The sequence below is a fragment of the Ursus maritimus genome, unplaced genomic scaffold, assembly GCF_017311325.1.
Source record: "Ursus maritimus isolate PB19 unplaced genomic scaffold, ASM1731132v1 scaffold_6, whole genome shotgun sequence".
NCBI lineage: Eukaryota > Metazoa > Chordata > Mammalia > Carnivora > Ursidae > Ursus > Ursus maritimus.
The window spans coordinates 50605693-50631442 of record NW_024426774.1 but is presented as its reverse complement, the minus strand read 5'-3'; the positions used below and the strand labels follow the sequence as shown (position 1 = coordinate 50631442).

At 36.3% G+C, this 25750-nt stretch overlaps 1 protein-coding gene and 1 non-coding gene across 15 annotated transcripts in view; both read right to left on the bottom strand.

Annotated features, from left to right (window-relative positions):
* The window catches only part of TIA1 (TIA1 cytotoxic granule associated RNA binding protein), a 31630-nt gene extending 10629 nt beyond the window's left edge, over positions 1-21001 (bottom strand). The window contains exons 1-9 of one of the 14 annotated variants that reach the window (XR_005832889.1): positions 20728-21001; positions 11248-11350; positions 8802-8900; positions 7763-7817; positions 7558-7590; positions 6832-6950; positions 6239-6326; positions 4960-5054; positions 3927-4029 (exon numbers count right to left, since the gene is read on the bottom strand). Coding sequence is in view for 11 of the 14 variants with exons in the window: in XM_040623342.1 (XP_040479276.1) it covers positions 6270-6326; positions 6832-6950; positions 7558-7590; positions 7763-7817; positions 8802-8900; positions 11248-11350; positions 20728-20753 (492 nt within the window). In the remaining 3 variants the exon portion in view is untranslated. The other 13 variants (XR_005832888.1, XM_040623342.1, XR_005832887.1 and 10 more) reach the window with 13 other exon arrangements.
* Positions 21002-21298: 297 nt separating this feature from the next.
* On the bottom strand, positions 21299-21369 carry TRNAG-CCC. Its single transcript has one exon. It is a non-coding gene; the product is annotated as a tRNA-Gly (tRNA).
* Between the last annotated feature and the right edge of the window lie 4381 nt (positions 21370-25750).

Genomic DNA, 25750 nt, shown 5'->3' with positions numbered 1-25750 from the left:
CTATACTGCACAACACATTTTTTTTTTTAAGATTTTATTTATTTACTTGAGAGAGGGAGGGAGAGAAAGCAAGAGCAGTGGGAGGAAGAGGCAGACTCCCCGTCGATCAGGAAGCCAGATGCAGGGCTTGATCCCAGAACCTGGAGATCAAGACCTGAGCCGAATGCAGACACTTAACCATCTGAGCACCTAGATGGCTCTGTACAACACATTTAAATAACTAGATCCCAGGGCACCTAGCTGGCTTAGTTAAGTGTCTGACTTCAGCTCAGGTCATGATCTGAGGGTCCTGGGATTGAGCCCCAAGTCAGGCTCCTTGCTCTATGGGGAGTCTGCTTCTCCCTCTCCCTCTGCCCCTCCCCTCCATTCATGTTCTCTCCAATCAATCAATAACAACAAGATACAATGTTACTATGTGAACAGCTGAGATAATTGCAGTGCATTCTACATTCTCTTACCCAAACTTGCAAGCCAAGTAAACATTTTTAAGGCAGACTTCTGATTTGGAAAATAAATTTTGGGTAAAATGGTTGCAAACTGTTATAGCAAATATCTCCATAGTAAGAGTTCATAGTGAAGAATAACGAGACAGTTCCAATGTAAGCAGACACAGGAACCCAGAAAAAAAAAAGTCTGACAATATCTGGTGTTAACTACAAACACATGTATTTTTTAAAAAGCCAGAAGGAACTGGCACAATAACCAATGGTCATAAACTTCACATGAAGCCATTAAGAAATGATACAATATCTATTTCAAATATTTTGTTTATTAAAGAAAAACCTTTTTTTTTTTTTTTAAGATTTTATTTATTTATTTGACAGAGAGAGAGAGAGACGGCCAGCAAGAGAGGGAACACAAGCAGGGGGAATGGGAGAGGCAGAAGCAGACTCCCAGTGGAGAAGCCTGATGCCGGGCTTGATCCCAGAACGCCGGGATCATGCCGAGCCAAAAGCAGACGCTTAATGACTGAGCCACCCAGGCGCCCCAAAGAAAAACCTTTCTAAAATACATATCACACTATCAAAAACTTTTAATAGCTCATTTTAATTTTTTTTTTCTTAAAAATTTCTCTATGCCTAACATGGGGCTTGAACTCACAACTCCTGAGCCAGTCAGGCTCTCCTAATGGCTTATTTTTTAAGGCATTCTTTTTTTTCCCCCCTAAGGTATTCTTACACAAAAAGTACCCTAGTGTTTCAGTAACTCATCTTTGGCAAATGACAGTCCTAACATAGAAGCAATACACTAAAATCGAAGGTTAACGGAACCTTAGTATATACTCCAGTGCATATATATTCTCCCACCATTCACGCCTGTATTTTTGAAGTGTTATATCTCTGGCATTTAACTATTTTGAACCTTGAGTTATCACACTAAAGGAGGTAAATCATTTACTTAAACTTATAATACATTTACAAGGTTCAAACTTCAAGCAGCACAATACTGTGAGCAGCTGCCCACCATTTGCCCCTCATTTCCAACCCCCAAACAGGAAACTCTACGGCAAATTTTTTGCTTATCCCTGTGAGAGGAACACACATACCCCCCAAAAATACACAAATTTTTACACAAATGAGCCTTTTTCACTTAATTTACCACAGAAATAGTTCTATAATCAGTATTTATAGAGATTCCCCCTTCAGTAAGTACTGGCTATGGAAAGATTTCTATGGCATATATATTTTTTATATTTTAAAACAAAAGCACATGATTATGTTGTATGGAGGACATGCCAAAGATTTCATCCAGCTGACATACTGAAGATGAGGCTTTTCCTTCTGTATATACCTTACTCTCACCTATCATTTGACAAACTAGGCTATCCTTTCTTTTCTCCGCAAAACCCAGAAATTTCAAGTCCATGCAAATTGGTGTTCAGTAAATGATTGTTAAATGAAAGAAATGAGAAGACATTTTCATATAATTTCTAAGAAGTCCCCACCCATTGGAGCATTTTACTGTTTGTTTTTTGAACAGTTTATTTATTTATTTTTCAAGTAATCTTTGTACCCAACATGGGGCTTGAACTCACAACTCTGAGGTCAAGAGTCTCACGCTCTACCGACTGAGCCAGCCAGACGCCCTATCAGTTACTCTTTTCCAGGTAAATTATATATATTTGCAGGTAATATGATTTTATATTTTAAAAATTCACAAGAACCAACTGAAAATTACCATAAGAGAATTTAGTAAAATAGTATGTTAACTCATTATCAACAGCTATATATATTCATATATATGAAGCAAATAGAAAACGCTATTACTTTTAAATTATCATAGAATATAAACATGGAGATAATGAATACATGAGATTTTCAATATCTACCTTTGATAATTTAAACATCTCTACTTCCTATATTCTGAAAACATTTTATCAGTACTTTGCATGCATCAGGTGCTAAATGAATGCAGAAGAAATGATCAAACAGGAGAAAAAAGATATCCTCTTGTGAAGGTGTTAATTTTCAGTGAAATGAACAAATGGCAGATGTAAGATAATTATTAAAACAAAATGAGTATCTTTAGGGGCTCCTGGATGGTTCAATCAGTTAAGCATCTGCCTTCGGCTCAGGTCATGATCTCAGCGTCCTGGGATTGAGCCCCACATCAGGCTCCCTGCTCAGCCAGGAGTCTGCTTCTCCCTCTCCCTCTGTCCTTCCACCTGCTTGTGCTCTCTCTCTCTCAAATAAATATATAAAATCATTTTTTTTTAAAGATTTTATTTATTTATTTGACAGAGATAGAGACAGCCAGCGAGAGAGGGAACACAAGCAGGGGGAGTGGGAGAGGAAGAAGCAGGCTCATAACGGAGGAGCCTGATGTGGGGCTCGATCCCAGAACGCCGGGATCACGCCCTGAGCCGAAGGCAGACGCTTAACCGCTGTGCCACCCAGGCGCCCCTAAATACATAAAATCTTAAAAAACAAAAACAAAAACCCAAAATGAGTATCTTTGGTCCTTATTCTTAAAGCACTACACATGCACTTTTTAATTGAGCTCACCCATTTGTTGAAAAAGGAGACAAAGCCATATCCTTTAGACTTTCCTGTTGCCATGTCTTTTACCACTCTGGCATCTCTGAAATCAGAAATAATCAGAAGTTTAGGTTTGTAAACTCTCCTCTGGATATCAAGTGAGAATGTCATACACAACTCATTTTTATGTTTCATCTTCATTAAAATGAACCTTTAATGCAAATTCACCTTTTATTCTATAAAATTTATCATGTATTAGCAAATGAGGCTTAATAAACATGCAAATCAATAACTTCTTAAATATATATGTATACATTGTATAAAAACTGCCTCTCACTTCAAAAAGTTTTTAAACTTTTAAATATTAAGCATGGTAAAAGCAGCTATTCATATGAAATTACTTAACCATTTATAGGGTTCACAGGCACATTAGTGAATGGCTTTCTTTAACCATGCAATTTATAATTTTCTATTTGACACCATATACTACCTAATCATTAAAAAAATTAAAATAGAAAACTGGAAACTAAGAATAAAAAGCTGTATATTTCCTAAATTAATTAAATTATTTTGTTTTCTCAGATCAATTGACACCCCCCTTTTGGACTATGGGTAAATTTTGAGAACTTGTTGTTTTCAGAAATGCTAAATCATTGAAGAAAAACACGAGACACACACTTTAGTTTTAAACTATATAAGAAAAGATTTTATACTGAATTTTAAAATAGCAGTCATATAAGATTGATTGGAAACTACAAGATATAAAAGCAAAATTTTAAAAAGTCAGAAAGTAAAAAAGCACGCCAACATTTATCCACTGTGAACCGTAGCTTGTAGTTAGCCAGGGCAATTCTGTCCATTCTTCAGAGATACTCTGCAAAATAACCAGAGCCCTATTATTTGAGATTGAGTAAAAAAACCCAGCCATGATAGCTAAAACTCCATACCTCAAAAAATTGGACTCAAATTGTGCTTCACAGGCAATCTGCTTTTAAGTTAGCCAGGTATGTCACAATGCTTGTTCTCTCAGGACACATGAACAAAACAGGCACTTTCACAACAAAAACCCAAGTCAGAAAGCCATGCAATATAATTTTATATTAAAGTATACATAAGCATATTTCGATCATTTTAGGAGTGATTTATCAAGTGTTTAGGGTCAAAATGACAAAGAGGTGGTGGTGAAAAGGGGAAACTAATGCAAGTCATTTCTCAATACGAAAAAATACTTATTAAATTATCGGTATGGTACACATGCATTTAATTTGGTAGCTGATTCACTTCTACACCCAAATTTGTTAGACTACCCTAAACTCAAGGAATAGAGTACAAACTGTACAAATTACGGTAAGAAAGCACTATATATTTTATACTAAATATTTTAATTGGCCACTGCTTACTGTACACCATCTATAAATTAAGTACTGTTGGAGGATCTCTACAGAGACTATCTGGCTATCAAGAGAACCTTTCAATATACATTTATCAATTTATCTCCTTTAACAAAAAAAAAAATCAGGAAATGATGCTACCAACTGAAAATGGTTCTTTTAAATTTAGAAACACTAATTCCTTGGACAGCCTAAAACTTAGACATTATACATTACCTCCACCGAAAATTATAATTCATAAATTATAAAGGCCTTACCAAAAAAATTATATACATCAATAATCATGGTTGATCATAAGAAAATCTAGACTATAATTATGATACCAACATATTTAACAAAAAGAAATTACTGATCCATGATTAAAAAGTCATTATTAAAATTGGAATGTCATTTAACTTAAACTCACTGACTGCTAAACAATCTTTATCTAATCCCAAACTAAAATCCCCATGTTTTCAGAAAAGCTACTTCAATCAAAGTCAAAGCATTTAATAAAATAGCTATTGAATCTGTTAAAATGTTAGAAAAATTTTTTCTTTTTAAAGTTAAGTTTCAGGATATGTTAGCCTTGAAATATATTTAAGTCTTACTTATTTCTGAAAGGATTCTCTAAGGAGGAAGCAGCAAAGATCTAGATCAGGGTTCTTTAATCCTTCCTTAATCCTTGTATGGTCCTGTGACTACTCTGAAAATAGGATAAAACTTACAAAGATACTCCACACCAAAATGAAAACAAACACAAATTTTGTATACAGAGATTTATAGAGCTTTTGAGAGGCCAAAGGTTAACACTTTCCAGTCTAGGAATTTGAAAGCAAGCTAACCATCATCAAAACCCTAAAACATTAAAAGGAACAATCAAGAAACTAGAACTTTATTTTCCTAATTGGTTCTCACAGACAAAGAAAAATGTTGCCTAACAGGAGAGTCCATTTATAAACCCTAATCTTTTGACTGCCTTTAAAGTTGGCCTCTACTATGGCCATTCCTTGGTCACTGTTCATTTTCGTCCTCCTACCAATGAACTACAACTCTTCAAATGAAAGCTCCCCAAATTTACCACCAATACTATTAGCATTTACTTTCCAGTCTCCTCACCTCATCTCTGCTGTTGTTATGTTCCTCAAACCAAACCAAAGCTAAAGTTTCCTTTTTACTACTCTTCTAGCTGGAACAACAATAAAAAAGCAACCAGAAACCCAAAAATTCTGTTTTCTAAATTCAACAAGTACTTCTAAGAAAATACTATAATCAACTTATTCTTACTCTATTATGGCATGCTTTTCAAAATATTAAAGTTCTTTTATGATGAATACTACCTTGGGCGAGCTACTTACGAAGGGCCTAAACTATATGATTAATAACAAATGCAAGCAAGACTGCTACACAAAATACTAAAAGGTATTATTATTATTAACAGTAACAACAACAACAAAAGGGTAGATACCCAGGGATTAACATTTAACAACTGCTTTTTAGGTTGAATTGTTAGGTTTCTTTTTGTTAAAATATATTAACAAAAAATGCATGGTATCATAGAAGTGCCCCAAGGGTCTAAATTCCTTAGTCACAGCACAAGGTTACTAAAGATTATCACCAAGCTAAGCAAGCCACTTACATAAGAAACAGTATGTACAATAGCAAATTTGTCTCTTAAGAGCTAATGCTAACTGAAAAAGGATTTTAAAGTAACTGAAGACCAAAGATTTATCAATAGGAAAACAATCTTTGGCTATTATGGCTTAAACAGTCTCTAAACAATAAAACGAATTATATTGAAGGGTTAAAATTCATAACAGATTTTCAAATTACTTCTACATAAGCCTGTTTCTAATTAAGATCAGTTTAAATTTATCTTCTGTTACTTACGATATTCTTCCAAATGGTGCAAAAGCAGCTTTTATATCTTCAGTTGTAATTTCTGGACTGAGATCACCAACAAAGACATGGAAATGATCTTATAAGGGGAAGGAAGGGGAAGTGAAAAGAAAAATAAAATTTTAGAATTTAAAATACACTAAAATCTATTCAGTAAAATAATCTTAATTTATGGATTAAGTATAAGCAAAATACTATCCTATATCTATACAGATCCTATCAATTATACACAAAACTAATGAAGGTGATAATATAGAAAAGATTCTCTTAAAGACTGATATATCTAACTGGAAACTGACAGTTACATTTCTATTTATAGCCAATTATTATACTGGTCTAAGAAAATAAACTAATAATACATAACAAGTTTTGCAAAAAAATTATTAATGACTTAATTACCATTATAATAGTGATTATTTACATTTATCCAGTTTACCACTACATTAAGGTTTTAAAATTAAAATAAAATAGTGGTATTGTGAGTTATGTAGACTAGATTTGCCTCAGTTAAGACAATTTACTGAAGCTAGCTACATGATATACTTGGTTTAACCATATTTTGTGAAGAACAATCAAAGAAATACCTTGCATTGCAACAGTTTGATGTTAAAGTATTTGACAGTTTTCTCAAAAGCCAACAGTTTTGGTTGCCCAGACATTACACCATTCAGTTTATGTGAATCCATGTGCAAGTGAACTAAGACTGAAGGCAACAGAATGAAAACAGTAATCCCTTCACTTTATATCAGAGCCATTAAAAAAGCATTGGAGAGAAATAACGATCCCATATGTGAAGTTTGTGGTTTTTTTTTTAAAGACAACGGTCAAAAAAAGAAACACTTTAAAAATAAAAATATTTGGATCAACACTTTAAAAGGAACACATACATCAACTTTGACAAAGTATATTTGGAAAGAAAAGTTACCCCCATTTGGCAGGCCTTAAGCAACATATTGGGTTGCCATTTGGGAAACACAGTTTCAGGAGCAACTCAAGCAATCAGAAGATCTGGTATGAAGCACAGATCGTGACCTCAAGGAAGCAGGGTATCTTGCCCTTTAGTTGGCGGAAGTATTTCTAAGGCATCAGCTGCTACCAAGGGGGTCAGAGAGCTTGAAATAGCACCAAAGTAGTGGACAAGCCACATTTGGTCAACACTGGGAAGAAGGGGGAAAAATATTGCCAGAGAGACAAATAGAAATACGACCCCCTCCCTCCCCCCTCCCCTCAATATCAAACAAAAAAATTTCAAGTGGTTAGTGAATACCCTTTCAAGAGATTTCATTTTATGTTTAAGAAGATACAATTACCTTGTGAACGCTGTGTGCTGACAACGGTACTACCTGATGACAAAGATTAGATTTGTTCTTAAATTTATTAACACAAACACATTCAATCATATCTTAGGATAACGATCAAAACATTACTGCAAACATGTACGATGTTTATATGCTTTACAATAAAACTACTGTGTACAATAAAAACAAATGTTCAAAGAGTATAAAATATACTTACTGCTTGTATCTTTCTTTTGACTGCTGGGGGTTGTTGCCCAATTCACTTTGACTTCCTAAAAAAATGTTTCTACATTTATACGCCATAAAAATAAAGCTCAAAATCAGATATTACAAGACTTGCATCTATAAACACGTAGGAAGGTACATGGTGGAAATGAAACATTCAAGAGGATAACAGCTCTGGTCGAAGTTTCAATACTTACCTTTTAACCTACACTTACTCAAATGCTGGCAAATCCTAATCTTACATACTTCTCTGTTAACATTCAACTAACCTTTCTTATCTAAAGTAACAACCATTTCTTTCTTTTTATTCTTCCCCATTAGTATCCAAAGTTCTAGAGGTTTCATCCAAGCTTGAGTAATTCAACAAGTATTTTAGTATTTACCATGTGTGAAGCATCTTGAAGAATACCAACATAAACATGCCCTCTTAAACATTCCATCCTTTCAATATTAAATGACCTTTTGCTATAAAGTGATATAATGCTTCTAAAAGGTAATCAAATTGGGGGTGTAGGGTGACTCAGTTGGTTAAGTGTCCGACTTTTTTTTTTTTTTTTAATAATGATTTTTTATTATATTATGTTAGTCACCATACAGTACATCCCCGGTTTTCGATGTAAGGCTCGATGATTCATTAGTTGTGTATAACACCCAGTGCACCATGCAATATGTGCCCTCCTTACTACCCATCACCAGCCTATCCCATTCCCCCACCCCCCCTTCCCTCTGTAGCCCTCAGTTTGTTTCTCATAGTCCATAGTCTCTCATGTTTCATTCCCCCTTCTGATTACCCCCCCTTTCTTTATCCCTTAAGTGTCCGACTCTTGATTTTGACTCGGGTCACAATCTCAGGGTCCTGAGATCATGTTGGGCTCTGCACTGAACATGGAGCCTGCTTGGGATTCTCTCTTTCCCTCTGCCCTCCCTGCCATCCCTGCTTGTGAACAATCTCAATAGATAAATAAATAGTAAACAAAATTGTATATAACTTAAAATTTTTCAAATCACCTTCTTTAAATATGACAGCTTACCTTACCCATTATCTTCCGCCCATTCATAGCAGCTAGTGCTGCAGCTGCATGACGATGCTCATAGAACTCCACAAAACAATATGGATCATTTCCAGCTGTCTGTTGAAGAGACACGAAAGCCAAGTTTAAGTCGTATACTCCCATTATCTTAAAATTATGTGAAGTCTTATATATTTCAAATATCAAACCAAGGAAAATGAAGGGGTCCATTCCACAAGTAAATTTTTAGATAAGGAAGTAAACATTAAAAAAAATGAACTGTTTATAAAGAACACATCTTCTTCAACAAGTTATACTATCTACTACATATAATTTAATCTTGTATTAATGATTAAGTATCCTAACTATGGATGGATGCATACAGAAGCTACACACACATTCCTCATCATAGAATCATTTCTTTATGAAATGATGTTAGTTAAGTTTGACTAGACTCTTATGCTTTCAAGTCTCAGTACTGGCTTCTAATGTTCTTTCCTCTCCCTTCCCTGTTAAATGCTACCTTTAATGCTGTAAACATACACATATCTTTGCTGCTTCTAACTTGCTAAGTAGCAGAAAGTATCAGCCAACCTTCTTAAACCTATTTCAGGCTCTGCAAACTGAAGAGGTTTTCCGGTAAACAGTTTTTAGAATAGGTTTTAGAATGTGGACTTTCTGACATCAATTTTTTGCCCATAGTCTTTTAAAAATTCTCTTTTCTGGTGTTCCAAGTAGTTGAGATCTGGTAAGTGCAACTTGGATGCTTTACTGTAAATTAAAGAAGCAGAAAAAACACCCCATATTTTACACCTATCTGCAAAATACAAAACGACTTTGAGTCCATTTTTTAATTCTTTCCATAAACTCCTAAACAGAATTGTTAAAATAGGAAAATATTCAAAACTCTAAGATGAGATTAGAATAAAGAAATTACTATTTTGGTTCAAGGACGATTAATTGTTTAAAAAAGTCACTGGCAATGATTTTTAAGAATGTTAGAGTAAGGAGGCGACCACAAAATTTATAACACTGAGACAATCATTTTATTATTATTTTTTTAAAAGATTATTTATTTGACAGAGAGAGAGAGCACAGGTAGGGGGAGTGGCAAGCAGAAGGAGCCCGATGTGGGGCTTGATCCCAGGACCCTGAGATCATGACCTGAGCCAAAGGCAGACGCTTAACTGACTGAGCCACCCAGGCGCCAAGACAATCATTTCATTTTAAAAACATTAAGAGGGGCACTTGGGTGGCTTAGTCAGTTAAGCATCCTACTCAGGTCATGATCTCAGGGTCCTGGGGATCAAGCCCTGAGATGGGCTCTGTAGTCTCCCCCTCACTCTCTCTCTAAATGAAATAAATTTTTAAAAATCTTAAAAAAAAATTAAAAAATATAAAAATGTTTTAAAAATTGCATAATTCAAACTAATGCTACACTTAATGGTAATTCTATTACAGAGGTCAGTGTCATCAGGCATCAGAATGTGGTTACACAAAGTAGCTTACACGTCAGCATAATCAAATGAAAAAAGAATCTTACTTAATTTGTACCCAGAAAAAACTGCACTTCTTAGATAAAAAGATCTAAGCATTCACACTATCAGCCTTTATACTCCAGAGAGTATAAAATTCGTAATTAGGAACATCAGTCCAACAGTATAAATAGACTGGAATTTAGACTTGTCTTTTTATACATACTATGATTCAGGGTTAACAGCAATTACAGATCAATGAGGCAATGTTTTTCTGTACATTAAGGTCTGATGGATGGGAACTGCCACAATGCAAGAAAAGCCTGAATCATGACATTTAAAAGTTAAAACACTTACACACACACACAAACACACACAACCAAACACTTTCACAGTATATTACTTTTTACCCAGTTTCCCAATGTAATTGTAATAACTGAATTTCCAGATTAGCCAATCAACTGACAACACATATAAAACAATTCTGATGCCTCAATGCACCTTAAAACAAGAGCCTACATATAGTTCTTATTTGCTCTAAAAATGATTAGTTCTATTCTCTTCCTCCTTTATTTATTAGTAAAATAAGTTAAACTCAGTGGCTAAGACTGACTTAAATGCACTAAAATTACTAGGAATTTAGACTGCATAAGACTACTTTTTTAAATGAATGACCCTGCAGTTTTTTTTTTTTTAGTAATTTCTTCACCCAACATGGGGCTCAAACTTATGACCCGAAGATCAAGGGTCCCATGCTCTTCCTAGTTTATCCCTGTATAAACTAATTTAAGAGTTCCTGGAAGAGGGGCACCTGGCTGGCTCAGTTGGTACAGCATGCAACTTTTGACTTCGGGGTCGTGAGTTCGAGCCCCATACTGAGGGTAGAGCATACTTAAAAAAAAAAAAAAAGAGAGAGAGAGAGAGAGAGAGTTCCTGGAAGTAATGATTTAACTAATCTATTAAAAAAGAAGAAAGTTAACTAAGTAAAATACCCTTACATCCATAATCATTTTGCAGTTTTTACAAGGTCCAATCTGGCTAAAGAGCTGGAGAATTAGAGCTTCTGTCACATCTCTGGAAAGGTTGCCGACATACCTGAAACACAAAGAAAAACAACTTACCATTTTAAATTTCCTTCTTTTGCATCAGTTTCTAATGTAGCTTACTGAAAAAGAAATTTTGGGAATAGGCAGATCTCTTCCTTAAACTATACCACTGGGAACAGGTTCTAAAAGTTTGCCAAAACTTCAAAATTTCTTTCAAAGCAGATGTATGATACACTACTTGTAATTACACTGACACCACTAGTAAAGGGGAATTGTGTGTGTGTGTGTGTGTGTGTGTGTGTGTGTGTGTGTGTTTAGTCAAGGTTTTGCAAATTAAACCTACTATTTCTGTAGGCTTACCTTAGGAAGATATGTTTTTAAAAAATCTCAAATCAGGGTGCCTGGGTAGCTCAGCTGGTTAAGTGTCTGCCTTTGGCTCACGTCATGATGCCAGGGTCCTGGGATGGAGTCCCGCATCAGGATCCCTCCCTGCTCAGTGGGGAGTCTGCTTCTCCCTCTGTCCTCCCCCTCACTTGTGCAGGTGCACTCTCTCTCTCTCACACACAAAAATAAGTATTTTTTTTTTTTAATTCTCGAATCATTTATACAATCAATCCTGGGAAGCTCTGCAATTATTTCTACTTCTACAGTATTACTGAGAACATTAAAATTTCCTCAATTTTTAATCCACACAATTCCCCTTACACTGTCCAATTGGGTATACTTTGGTTTACACAATAAATATATTTTTGAAAAATCGAGGGTAAATCACTTATCAGGTATTGCATATGGTCACAAAGGGATGGAAAACCTTTCCATGAATATCACTAATCAGTGGAAGTGTAGAGGGAGTAGAAGGATTCCAGGAGAGACTTTTAACAGATAATATGCCTTGGTGACTAACATATTCCATTAGTATAAATAGTGTATTACAAAACCACATGATCAGGATAATCTGTTTTAAAGAGCTTATAAATTTTCAAAATGGGATTTTGAAATGAGATTACTTCTAGACCTGTTAAGAGTTGGAGGTTTATCACCTTTTTTTTTAAGTAGGCCCCACGCCCAATGTAGGGCCTGAGCTCACCACCCTCAGATCAAGTCTGATCTCTACCAACTGAGCCACCCAGGCACCCCTGAGGTTTATCGCTTCTGAAATCAGAATGTAGTCTCCCAACAACCACAGTTTCCCATTTTTCTGCCAAGAATCCTGCAGAGAATGTGATAAAAGGTATGGACTTTCTCCCCAGAAAAATAAACATTCACACATGCCTGAAAATATGGATCCAATTCCTTCCTTCCACTTACCCATGCAAAAGACATATACTGAGTGCTTTCTATGAAGGCACTGGAATAGGTTAAAATGGCAAAGGGAGAAGGGATAAGTCTTAAGGAACAATGAACAATGTTTAAAGATCAGGTAGAAAATGATACTCAAAAATCAACTGCAGGGCGCCTGGGTGGCTCTGCTGGCTGGGCGACTGTGTTCGGCTCAGGTCATGATCCTAGAGTCCCAGGATGGAGTCCTGCATTGAGTCCCTCATCCAGCTCCCTACTCGGCAGGGAGTCTGCTTCTCCCTCTGACCCTCACCCCTCTTGTGCTAACAACCAAACAAAATCTTAAAAAAAAAAAAAAAAAAAAATCAATTGCAACATCTATATACCCAACAGTTTTTCCAGTATTGGAGGCTATTATTATATCATGTCCTTATTCGGAGTATCTGTAATTAAAGGGAAAGAATTAAGCATTTATCTTGCTTTGAGTGGAAACTCCAGTGTAGCACCATCTTTTTTTTTTTTTTAAGGGATAGCATAGTTTTTTTGTTTTTTAAAGATTTTACTTATTTGTCAGAAAGAGGGAGAGAGAGCGAGAGAGCATCAGCAGGGTAAGGGGCAGAGGGAGAAGCAGACTCCCTATTGAGCAGGGAGCCAGATGCGGGGCTCAATCCCAGGACCCTGGGATCATGACCTGAGCCAAAGGCAGACACTTAACCGACTGAGCCACCCAGGTGTCCCCTGTGTAGTACAATCTAATAGCTCTAGTTGATGAGGGAAAAATTCTCCTTTACAGAATAATGCTAGTCCATAAGTGTAGAGAGAATTAAAGTAGTAAACAATACGTAAGCCCTACTGAAATGATTAATTCATGCAAGAATCATTAATGGATGCAAAACCATTAGGTGAAAGGATGGTGTGAAAATGGGTATTTGCAGGGTGCCTAAGTTATTACACAGATGACTGAACAATGCAAAGGGAAAACTACCTTAAAAGAGAAAGCTTTGGCTGTTTCACCCGTGATCCAGTAATCAAACTTTAAATCATTTTATGGATGGACATTTGCATGTACAATATATATTATACAATATCGCCTATGAAGTATTCAAATAAAAATATCGCCTATGAAGTATTCAAATAAAAAAGGTCTAACTTGAATCTAATTCTAAGTTTATAGAATATTGGGGATGCCTGGGTGGCTCAGTTGGTTAAGCACCTGCCTATGGCTCAGGTCATGATCCCAGGGTCCTGGGATCCAGTTCCGCATCGGGCTCCTTGCTCAGTGCAGAGCCTGCTTCTCCCTCTCCCTCTGCCCCTCCCCCTGCTTGTGTGCACATGTGTGCAGACATTCTCTAATAAATAAAATCTTAAAAAAGTTTATAGAATATTGGGCATATAAAACAATTATACAAATTCAGATGTGGAATATTATGTAAGACAACTTGATCTCTTAAAAAAATTGTCCTAAAAATTTTTTTAAAAAGAGAGGACTGTTCTTGAAAAGAAACCTGAAAGACATTGACAACCAAATGCAATGACTAATTCTTGACTATAACCTAAATTTGGGGAGAGGAGTTAACTTTTTCTTGGAGAACTCTATAATTAATAAATGTAGAAGGAGTGAAGAAAATTACCATTAAGCCAGCACAATAATAAATGCTCCTGGTGAGATCCACCCGTGGATCTTTCAGCTGACGAAAATTTTAAGAAGAAACAGGATATGTGTAGAGTCTCAGAGTATCTCCTCTAAAACACTTAACGGCTCGTCTTAACAATGAATTGGTTGCTTTAACACATGTCCAAATCTCCCTCTATTAAGTGAAGCTTAATTTCCCTCTTCTTGAGTAAAGGTTAGCCTTAGTGACTCAATTCTAATTAACAGTGTTGAAAAAAGAAAAAAAAAGGAGTCACTGTACAATGAAGAAACACTGAAACACTACCCTCTCAAGAGTGCCACCGTCATGAAAGGCATCCCCTCACATATTAAAGGAGAGTAGTAAGAAGATAAGACAACTAAATGCAATGTAGTATCTTGGACTGGATCCCAGGAAAGAAAAAGAACATTAGTAGAAAAACTGGAGAAACTGGAATAAACCTTGTAGTTAATAGTACTGTACAATGTCAATTTCTTACTTTTGATAACTATACCATGGCTATGTAAGATGTCAACATTAAGGGAATCTGGGTGAAGGTTATATGAGAACTCTGTACTATCTCTACAACTGTTTCATATCTATTTTCACCTGACTCTTACGCCTATAAGAAAATCTCAGAACTGCATATGCCTAAATGAAAAAAACGGCTCTTCTGAAAATTTAATTCTAACATCTACTTTGCTAAAGCTAGATAATCTAGTGTCAAGGGGGCAGTATTTAGGAACAGAAATTTTTACTCTTTGCAAAACTGTCTAATTTTCTGAGAAATATTCTGAGTGATATTACCTACTTAAAGATAATTTTTTAAAAAGCTACTTTAAAAAGCCCTAGAATTTGTACTACTTTACAATTGTTTATCTGTTGTGACCTGTTGTATATTGTAAGCTCCAGAAGCCTCTATCAATTCACTCTACATACACCCGTTTAGAGAAAAGCTCTTCAGGGGAAGTTTCACAAACAACTTGCTCTCAACCTTCAACACCATTACAATAAACTACAAGTAACATATATAACATTTTCGTATCAAAGAATTCAAATGACAAAATCTCTTTTCCTTCCTTGTGCAAATAAAATAATCCATTAGTTTTGTTTTTTACCAATAAGTTAATCATTAATAACTACCTAGTTCAAGTTTTTAGAAGCAACTTAATGTTATTACTTTCCCAATCTATTTGCTAAATATTAATCTGAGACAGCCCAAATTTGAAAACTGAAGTTTCTTTTTATAGTCACCATACTTTCAATGGAAAAATAAACAAGTTTCTTATAGTTTGTAGAATGCACTATACTTTACAAAATTCATTCTCATCTTTATGTATATATGTTTCTTTAGCTGTTCCACAGTTACATTCTATTCTGTTTTTGAAGCCAAAGGATTTCCTGTTAACAGATTTTTTACAGGTGTAGTGGATTATTTTTTGGGGGGTGCTGCCAAACATCTTCCTTCCTATTTTTAAAGAAATCCTCACTCTATGAGGCTCATTTCTCTACAGAAGCTGAAAAGGCCTGATAGGGTTTTGTAGTTTCCCTTGCATGTGATCTAGGTTAGGATGATTAGAAAAACCAGACCTGAACACAGAAGACAAAGAGAAGGCTTAAAGAAGCAGAGACCGAAAAAAATCCATTTTGGTGGCAAACAGCAGTGGAGTCCCATGTCCAGTGAAAGTGGAAGCTGTGGTATCTGGTCCTCAGTGGATGTGGCACTAACACCCTTTCTGGGATGGTCTGTGGCTTGATAAGGACTGTGGGCCTGACAGCTGTCTCATTTTCCTGAAAAATTTCTAAGCCAGGTTCCATAACCTTCCTGCAAATGTGGGAGTGTCCAATATCTTGTTTTTATAAATACCTTTTCTGCTTAAATTTTTTTTGCTCCTTGCATTAAAAAAAATCCCAACTGATTAAAAAAACCCTAATACTGGAGCAGTGGCAAGCCAAGTTTCCCTGTCTTGTATATTGGACCACTAAACAAAAATGTAATTTTCTTATATTTATGCAAGTTTTTATTTTTTTAATTGTTTAAAAAAAAAAACAATATTGGGGCGCTTGGGTGGCTCAGTTGGTGAAGGTCTGCCTTCGGCTCAGGTCATGATCCCAGGGTCCTAGGATCAAGCCCCCCATCAGGCTCCCTGCTCAGTGTGGAGTCTGCTTCTCCCTCTGCCTGCCACTCCCCCTGCTTGTGCTCTCTCTCTGTCAAATAAATAATAAAATCCTAAAAATCAAAACAAAACAAAACACCACATTAAAATATCCCTTTTTAGGGGCGCCTGGGTGGCTCAGTCGTTAGACGTCTGCCTTCGGCTCAGGGCGTGATCCCGGCATTATGGGATCGAGCCCCACATCAGGCTCCTCCACTGGGAGCCTGCTTCTTCCTCTCCCACTCCTCCTGCTTGTGTTCACTCTCTCTCTGTCAAATAAATAAAAAATCTTTAAAAAAAAAAAAATCTCTTTTTAGCTGTTCCATGGACTTCTTGTTAACGGCATGGATTAAAGTACCCCATGTTGATATTTATTATATCACTGCTGAGATTATGTACCAATCTTGTGCAGAACTGGAAAGTAAGGAGAGGAGTACAAGAAAATTAACTGTTGAAGCAAACAGACTCCATGGACTAAAAAATGTCTTCCTTGGGTAACTGGATAAATATGAATACAGACAGTACATTAGCTAACAATATTGTATCAATGTAGTCTCCTTAATATGACAATATTTTCATGGTTATATAAAAGAATGCCTTTGTTCTTAGGAAATATATGGTAAAGTATTTAGGCCTGAAGTGTTATGTCTTTTCAAATGGTTCATCAAAACAAGAATATACCTAAATAAGGCAAATTTGACTACTAGCAACTGGTTATTAGCACACAACTGGTATTAGCACACAAAAGGTACCTAAGTCCTCAATGTAGTATTTTTGTTACTTTTCTGGTTTTTAATTTTTCAAAATAAAAAGCTACCTGGGAAGAGTCAATGGAAAAGTCATCAATTAACCAGTTTGGAATTAACCAATGGGAAACCATCAATTACCAGTTAACCCTTGACAGTTCTGCCAGGAATAGATTTCACATCAATTTAATACATATTTTTGAAGCTGATAACTAAGTTCTAATAGTTATAAAAATGGAATCCAAAACATTTAAAATATTCATTTTTATTAGAATAGCTCTAGAAAATTTGAGAGTAAAAATTTACAAAGCAGAATGCTGTACTAGGTTTTGAGCTGCAATCCTTGTATAAAAATGCAGAATCTGATATGAAGCTTCTGTGAAAATGAGTGAAAAGCATGAAGAGGATTCTAACTAATGATAAATTCCTAAAGAGTAGAGATTTTTAGTGGGGTGCCTGGTTGGCTTAGTCAGAGGAGCATGCAACTCTTGATCTTGGGGTTGTGAGTTCGAGCCCCACGTGGGGTGTAGAGATTACTTAAACTCTCTTAAAAAAAAAAAAAAAGGAGATTTTCATTTTTACTCATACTATATATCTAGTGCTGAGAGCCCTGCCTCGAACACTTTAAGTACTCTATAGATAACTGTCAAAGAGATAACTGTATTCTCTCAGAATTACTTTTGAACATTTTCAAACTGCTTAGAAATTATCCCACTTTGCCTGAGTTACTCTAATTCAGGGGGAAAGGTGTCTTTTCCTAATGATGAAATTATGTACAACAGCAAATGGTACACCAGCATCATAATCCTACTATGATTAACAACTGTCACTTTTCTGATAGCTGAAACCGCCGTATTTCATTAGCTGGCACCTCCTTCACTTGGAGATCAGACCATATACATAAACCAGCCTGAACAAATGTATGTAATGTTATGCCCCAGGACATCCTAAGACAACCATTCCCTCAAGACTGTTCTCATTTTTACTTCTATTTCGCAACAACTTTTTATTTTTAAATATTTTATTTTTTTTAAGTAATCTTTACAGCCAAAGCGGGGCTCGAACTTAACCTGGAGATCAAGAGTCCACATGTTCTACTGACCTAGCCAGCCAGGAAACTCCAACAAACTAACATTTTAGATGGCTGATATTACGCATTTGTAAGGAAACCTACTTATTATTGACTTCATTCTCACACCCCACACCCAGTCTATAGTTAATTCCTGTTGCTCTATTTTCAAAATATACCCCAAAGCAAACCATTTCTCAAATGTCTCCAAAGTCCTGCTGAAAAGGAATTGAACACCAGCAATCTCTAACTTAATGCTGAACGCTCATCTGTGGCAAATGAAGTTATCTCCTGAGCCATTTACGTACACAGGTGATACTGAGATTCAGACTACCTTTTCCTCAAGAATGAATAAAATCTTGATTCATTGCTTGGAACTGTACCAGCTTTTAAAACAAATTTATTGATCACTTACCGTAGACTAGACACTGCTAGGAACATACTGAAAGACCCTGACTTGAAGGGTCATTAAAACAAATATTTTATATTAAAAGTAAAAACACTGATGGTAAAACAAAATATTGCTGGTAAAACTTAGTGATTTACACCTACTCATGTTTAATCAAGACTGGTTTCACTGGAAGAATGGGGAGTTCTGGTTGAGAGAAGTAGAAGGGAGATAATAGGCAGTTAGAACATGGACTACTTCGGGGAAAAGATTCTTGGATGGGGTGTTCTAGTGAAGACTACAAAGCACATTTAGCCATAAGAGTTAAAGAGTTGAGGATAGCAGAATTGCAGGATGATGAACAAAAAGGCGGATGACCCTGGGTGAGTTATTTAAACTTAGCTTTTCCTCAGCTGCAGAATAGACCCTTACTGGAGAGTTCTGATGAAGATTAAACAAGCATGTAAAGCATTTAACACAGAACCTGGCAATCATAAGCACTCAATAAGTGAATAAAATCTCCTTATTTCTCCTGCAACGGTTGGTCCCCTGTCCCCAAGCTAGTACAATTTAACTACCTGCTTTTGTAGACTGGCCTGAGAAAGGTGAGGTTGTCTTCATTATTTGATATTCCCAAATCAACATAATAAAAAGGTTAAGTTCCCAGATATTTCTGGCAGTTTCTGAAATTAAAAATTTCACAATCATGTAAGAATCTTAAATTTAAAGACATTATAAAAAATGATCAGTGCTTAATCCAATATGCTGCTGGCTGTCACACTTCTAGCAAAGAGGCAAGGGGGAAAAATGAGTTCCATAAAGCCTATGAGGCTAATTGTTTCTTAGGGAATATTAATCTATAGATATAAACTTTCAAAAAGCAAGGGACGCCCACTAATTCTTGCATCCTATTAAAAAGACACTAAAAGTAACAGGTTATAAGATAAACTAGCAAAAAGTTTACTAATCTCTTAAGAAAAAAGTGTGACTATGTTTCTCACACAGATTAAAAACGGAAACACTTTCAGGGTGAAAAAATAATCTATTACATTTTCTTCCTAACAACTGTAACACCTAAAAAGTTGCAGAAAGAAACCTAAAATTGTATTTTTAATGCATGGAGTTCTCAAATTGCCAGTATGCTAAGAATAAAAACAAAAAGTCAGGTCAAAAACTCATTAGGCCTTTTCTTCTTTTCGAGAAAAGCAACAACGGCAAGATCACCTCTTCTGAGAATACTTTGAAAAACAAAAGAGAATGCTGTGGGGGAAGCTACACAACAAAGAAAATATCCCCAGCTGAGATCATTTAACACTAACAACTCTCAGAGGTGACTAAATCAGTTAAGGTATTTATCAACTGTTGCTTCATAAAAACTGCCCGCTCGTTCAGCAACATGTCAATCACAAAAGTAGCAAGCGATGATAAAAATGTATTATATCCACTTCCCCTCGGCTGAGAGATTTATATATACCTCCGGGTGAGATTTCCATTTAAAAAAAAAAAAAAAAGCAGTTTCAAAATCCTTACGGTGTCGGGTTTTCGGCTATTTGATCGGGGGGGAAGGGGGCTACAGAAGGAAAGCCAAAGAGAGGTTAAAGAAAACTATCTGGCTTTTTTCCAGTTGGCAACTGCGAGAATAAAGTTTATCTCCTGAAAACTGAGTACCAGCGGCCTGAAGAGAAAAACTATCAACGAAAAGAAAATGAAAGGCAGAGGAAGAGTTTCTAGAGCAAATCAAAGTAAAATGAAAGAGACAATTCTAAAGATCAAAAGAGGTTAATTAAGAAGGGGGAACGGGAAAAACAGAGAAGGAAAGCATGGGACAAAAAGGAAGGTTCACCGAGTTCTGAAAAGAGGTTTGAATGAAAAAGTCTTTTCTCCAGGCCTACGACCACAAAGGGCCCGTGGCGAGGCCAAAGGCCACGCTATGGTGTAGTTAAGGTGACAGGATTAATTCAGAGGGCTGAGCCCCCTCTCCCACCACCTTGTTCTCTCAGCCCGGCGCTCCGTCCCTAAGCATCCAGGTGTGAGCTAAAGAGAAGAAACAAGCTACCGCGGCGTCCACAGAGAACAATAGGCTGGGGAGCGCGCCGAGCTGAGGCCTCCCTCCTGGACGACCACCATCCCGCCCCCCTCATCGCTGCCCCAGACTCACAGAGTCTTGGGCATCTCGTCCTCCATGGCTGATGCTGTCGCGCCGGCGCCTCGGGGTCCAGCTCCCTACCCTTTACTACCTCCCAAATCTTTTGGGCGGCTATGGCTGCGGAATAGCGGGGTTTCTCGGCTGACCGGAGGTTACTCCGCCTCCTCCTTCCGCGGCAATTACACTAAACGGCCGGGCGCAGCGCGAACAATGAAGCCCCAATACAAGATGGCGGCGAGCCGGGAGCTTAGGAGCAGCCAGAGAAGTGACCCGAGCCGCGCAGGCGCAGAATAATCTTGCACTTTCAACCTCCTTCAATCCATAGGTTCACTTGTTGCGCAGCCGCTCTTCTAGCCGACACCAAGGATATCTCAGACTGCGCAGGCGTAAGAATTAACTCTTTCAGGAGTTGCGTAAAGTTTTTTGTCTTCCAGTTTCAGATTCGAATGTTTCAATAGTGAATTATAATGAAATAGAAATCTTCACGGAAATTTAAAATGCTCAGTGTTTCCTGAGGAAGAAAGATTTATTAATACTGTTCAAATCACCCTGTTTTATAGGTGGCGGAAGTGACCAAAAAAACTGCGCCGCCCGGGAATCGAACCCGGGTCGCAAGAATGGGAATCTTGCATGATACCACTACACCAGCGGCGCGCACGGCTATAACCTTTGCTAAAATCCTTTAGAACTAAATGGAAACAAACATTTGTTCTACGTAAGGATGTTCATGCATTCAAAAATAAAGTTTATTAAGGGTCTATAATCTGCTATTTTTTATTGATATAAGAAAGGATGTTATCAGCGGTTAAGCGTCTGCCTTCGGCTCAGGGCGTGATCCCGGCGTTATGGGATCGAGCACCACATCAGGCTCCTCCACTATGAGCCTGCTTCTTCCTCTCCCACTCCCCCTGCTTGTGTTCCCTCTCTCGCTGGCTGTCTCTATCTCTGTCGAATAAATAAATAAAATCTTAAAAAAAAAAAAAAAAAAAGAAAGGATGTTATCTTCTCTCATCCCAATACAGTTGAATGGCTATTCCTATTCCTTTAAGTTATTGTTCATTAAGAAGAATTTGTCTTTAGTAACCAAATTTTTGAGAGCCAGGAAAATCTTTTCAGATATTTTCATTTCCTTGGTATACTCAATGCATTTTGGAAAATATTTAAGAAATAGTTATTTAAATAGTTATGCAAATCGGTCAAAGAATCCTAAAACTAAATGAGTCAAAATATATAAAAAGTACAGTCGTCTTCGAAGGGGGTGGAAAAATTAGGACTATGAACTGTGGTTCTGTGTAATCGTGTTGCATTTTATAAATTATGTGAAATATTTTTAAACATAGCAGAATGTAAACATCCAAAACGTGATGTCCTCTTTAGTTTCTTCAGACTACACCTTAAATTTTCTATTTTTGTAATAGTCTTTAGAATCTGGGGCACGTTCTTCGATTTTAACCAAATATATCAAATATTAGTCTTTTGAGGATGAATAAGGCAAGTGTTAATAGTGGGTAAAATTTTTTTAAATAGCTTTTTGAAGTGTACAGTTTAGTGATTTTTAGTTTATTCAGAGATTTGCACCATCACTACAATCAATTTTAGAACACTTCCATCACCCCCAAAAAAGAAATTTTTATCAATTAGCAGTCCTCTCTATTGCCCATCCACCTGACTTCCTACACCCTAATCTGTGTCTGTAGATTTGCCTATTATGGGGAAACGGAATCATGCAATATGTGGTTCTTCATGACTGGCTTTTTTCATTTAGCATTATGCTTTTATGGTTCATACAAGTTGTAGCATGTATCAATATTTCATTCTTTTTTTTTTTTGCCAAATAAAACTCCATTGTATGGATATAGCACAAACCTTTATGAAAACTTCATTATTTTGTTATATAAGTTTTACTTTGTTATATATGTTACATTATATGTATATATTATATTTGTAAAACATGTAAATATATTATTTACATTAACATATATTAAATATAAATATATAAAATACATACAAATATATAATTGTAATATTTATGATATACATTAACATATATGTTATATATGGAAGTTTTAAAGTTACAAAACTAATACAGGCTCACTATCACTAGTGAAACAATATAGGGACACCTGGGTGGCTCAGTCAATTAAGCCTCTGCCTTTGGTTCCCGTTCTGGTCCCAGGGTCCTAGGATTCAGCCTGCTTCTCCCTCTGCCTGCTGCTCCCGGGACCTGCTTGTGCTCTCTCTCTCTCTGACAAATAAATAAATAAAATCCTTAAATTAAAAAAAAAAGTGAAACAATATAAATAAATAAGGAAAAGATTAATAATTCCCTCATTCTTCCCCTCTCGAGGTAATTAATGTTAACAGGTAGGCTTCCACATTGTGTTTTATAATCATACAAATGCAAATGTATTTAAGTATTTGGGATTTTTATTTTAAAAATGTGGTTAGTCCATGGATATTACTTTGCAACTTTCTTTGCTCACTTAAACTTACATCATAGATATTTTCCAGTTCAATACAGATCTAATTTATTGTTTTTTTGGTGGCTACAAAATAGTCCATAGAATGAATGTGCCACAGTTTATTCAATGTTAAATTGAATAATTGACCATAAATGGTATTGATGGACATTAAGTTACTTCTATTTTTGTTTTGTTTTGTTTTTCCACTACAAACAATGTTGCAATAAGCATCCTGGTACATATATCATTATAACTGATTCTTTTATTTCTTTAGAATAGATTCCCAAATGTGGGATTTTTGAATTAGATGGTATATCTATATATCTTAATAAATAATTGTTTTTAAAAAGTTTTTAGTCATTTACACCCCACAACGTTTGAAAGTCAGTTCCAGATATCTCCATCCATTCCACCCCATTTTCTCCTGCATCAAGTTGTTAGTCTTATTAATTTTTGCTAATCTGAAAGATGAAAAATGGTATCTCTTTTAATTTGCATTTGCTTAAACTACTACTAGAACTGAGCATCTCTTCATATGTATTTCATTTTTTAAAGACTTTTTTTTTTTTTTCAAAACAGTTTTAGGTTTACAACAAAATTGAGAGGAAGGTAGAGATTTCCCATTTACCCAATGCCCCCACATTTGCATTCAGGTATGTTTTATTTTGTTTTGTTTTGTTTTGTTTTAGCACTGGCACTTGCTGTCTCTTTTATGAATTGCCTATTTAATATAGTCTGTATTTATATTGAGTTGTTTATGTCTTAACAATTTGTAGAGCTCTTTGTATGTTTGAATACATACCGCAATCTTGCCTGCCATATTAGTGGCAGATATTTTTCTCATGTATTTTTTTTAACTTTTAAAATTCTACCTTTTGGGGCGCCTGGGTGGCACAGCGGTTAGGCGTCTGCCTTCGGCTCAGGGCGTGATCCCGGCGTTCTGGGATCGAGCCCCACATCGGGCTCCTCCGCTATGAGCCTGCTTCTTCCTCTCCCACTCCCCCTGCTTGTGTTCCCTCTCTCGCTGGCTGTCTCTATCTCTGCCTAATAAATAAATAAAAAAAAATCTTTAAAATTCTACCTTTTGCCATCTGAAAATGTTTAAGTTTTATGTAGTCAAATATGCTTATCTTTTCTTGTATTGCTTCTGAATTTCCTGTCTTGCCTAACAGGGAATAAATGTTATTTAGTTTATTTTTAATAAGAAAAAAGTGAGATGTAAGGAAGTAAGAAGGTATGGAAATGAATTTTTTTCAAGGTAGTTTCAAAAAAGAAAAGAAACACGGAGCAGTGGCAGAATTATAGATTTAAGTGTTGTCAAAGATAAAGGCAGCACTAAAGTTTTACTTTTAATTGGTAATACACTATTGCAATAGGGAAGAGTCCAGTATAATCTGAATTTAACTTCAATTGTATAGATGTGACCTGGCATTTTGAAGGGAGAATGTAGTAATATAGGGAGGGGGGTGAGCAGGGGCCCGGTAGAGTCCAGGAAGTGAAAATTACAAAACTTGAGAGAAAGGGTGGTAACTGGTGCTTATCAGACTCCTACCCTCCCACAGAGGCTATGAGACAGGGGCTCTATCTTCATGTGTTGGCTGGAATGAACAGTGAAGTCCTGGCAGCCTTGAATTTTCTTAGACAGGCACTTTAAAGGTAGCTAGGATCATCCCAAGGACACAGCTCTGTGCTGTTAGAAAATGTTAGTGTTTTGTTCAAGTGTTAATAGGCCAAGGGTAAGGCCTGCCTAGTGGAGAAGATTGCTCAGAGGAGCCTGGCTGGAGTTTGGTCAAAGAGAGAACCTTAGTGAGTATTTAGTCTCCTAGGGGGGAGTCTGCTTTTTTGAACAGCACTCCTTTGTATGAATGTTTGTTATATTACCTTATTATTACTCTTCATATATATGGTAACACTTTCCCTCTATGACCTTTTTAAAAACCTTCAGTGGCAGTGTTCTTTTGAAAGGGCAAGAGTGCAGAATGAGAAAGCCTCTGACCCACCTTCCACTTTGCAAGTCCTTTACACTGTCTTTTCACTGAGTGTTCTTTCAGGAAACTCTTTCCCAAGGTTTCAGCAGCAGCAGCAGCAGCAGTGAAAGCTTCCAAAGACGACACATGTGTCAAGGTCACTAACATGGTCCATTCTAATCAACCAACAAACATTTATTGAGGGCCTAGTTGGCTTAATGCACTAATAATTGTGTTGTGAAGATAATGTAGTCTGGAAAAAGGAAAGTAAAAGACAGAGTTTAGTTCTTTCTTTGTAATTTCTAGATATAGTGAAAAATGCGGCTTACTCTTCATCTTTTTATGTTCCTAACTAGGAGTGTTTATTTCTTGTATGATTTGCATCTTGTTCCATTAACACCACCTTCACTCCCCCTTTCTTTCTCTGCTTAACGGGCCTCCTTGCTGTTCCTCAAACATGCCAGGTATTTTCCTTACTTAGAAAGCTCTTTCCCCAGATATTTGCTTGACTCACACCCTCACTTCCTGCAAGCTTTTGCTTAGATGCTATCCTGTTCAATGAGGCCTACCCCAACCACCCTATTAAAACTGTAACCCATTCCTCAT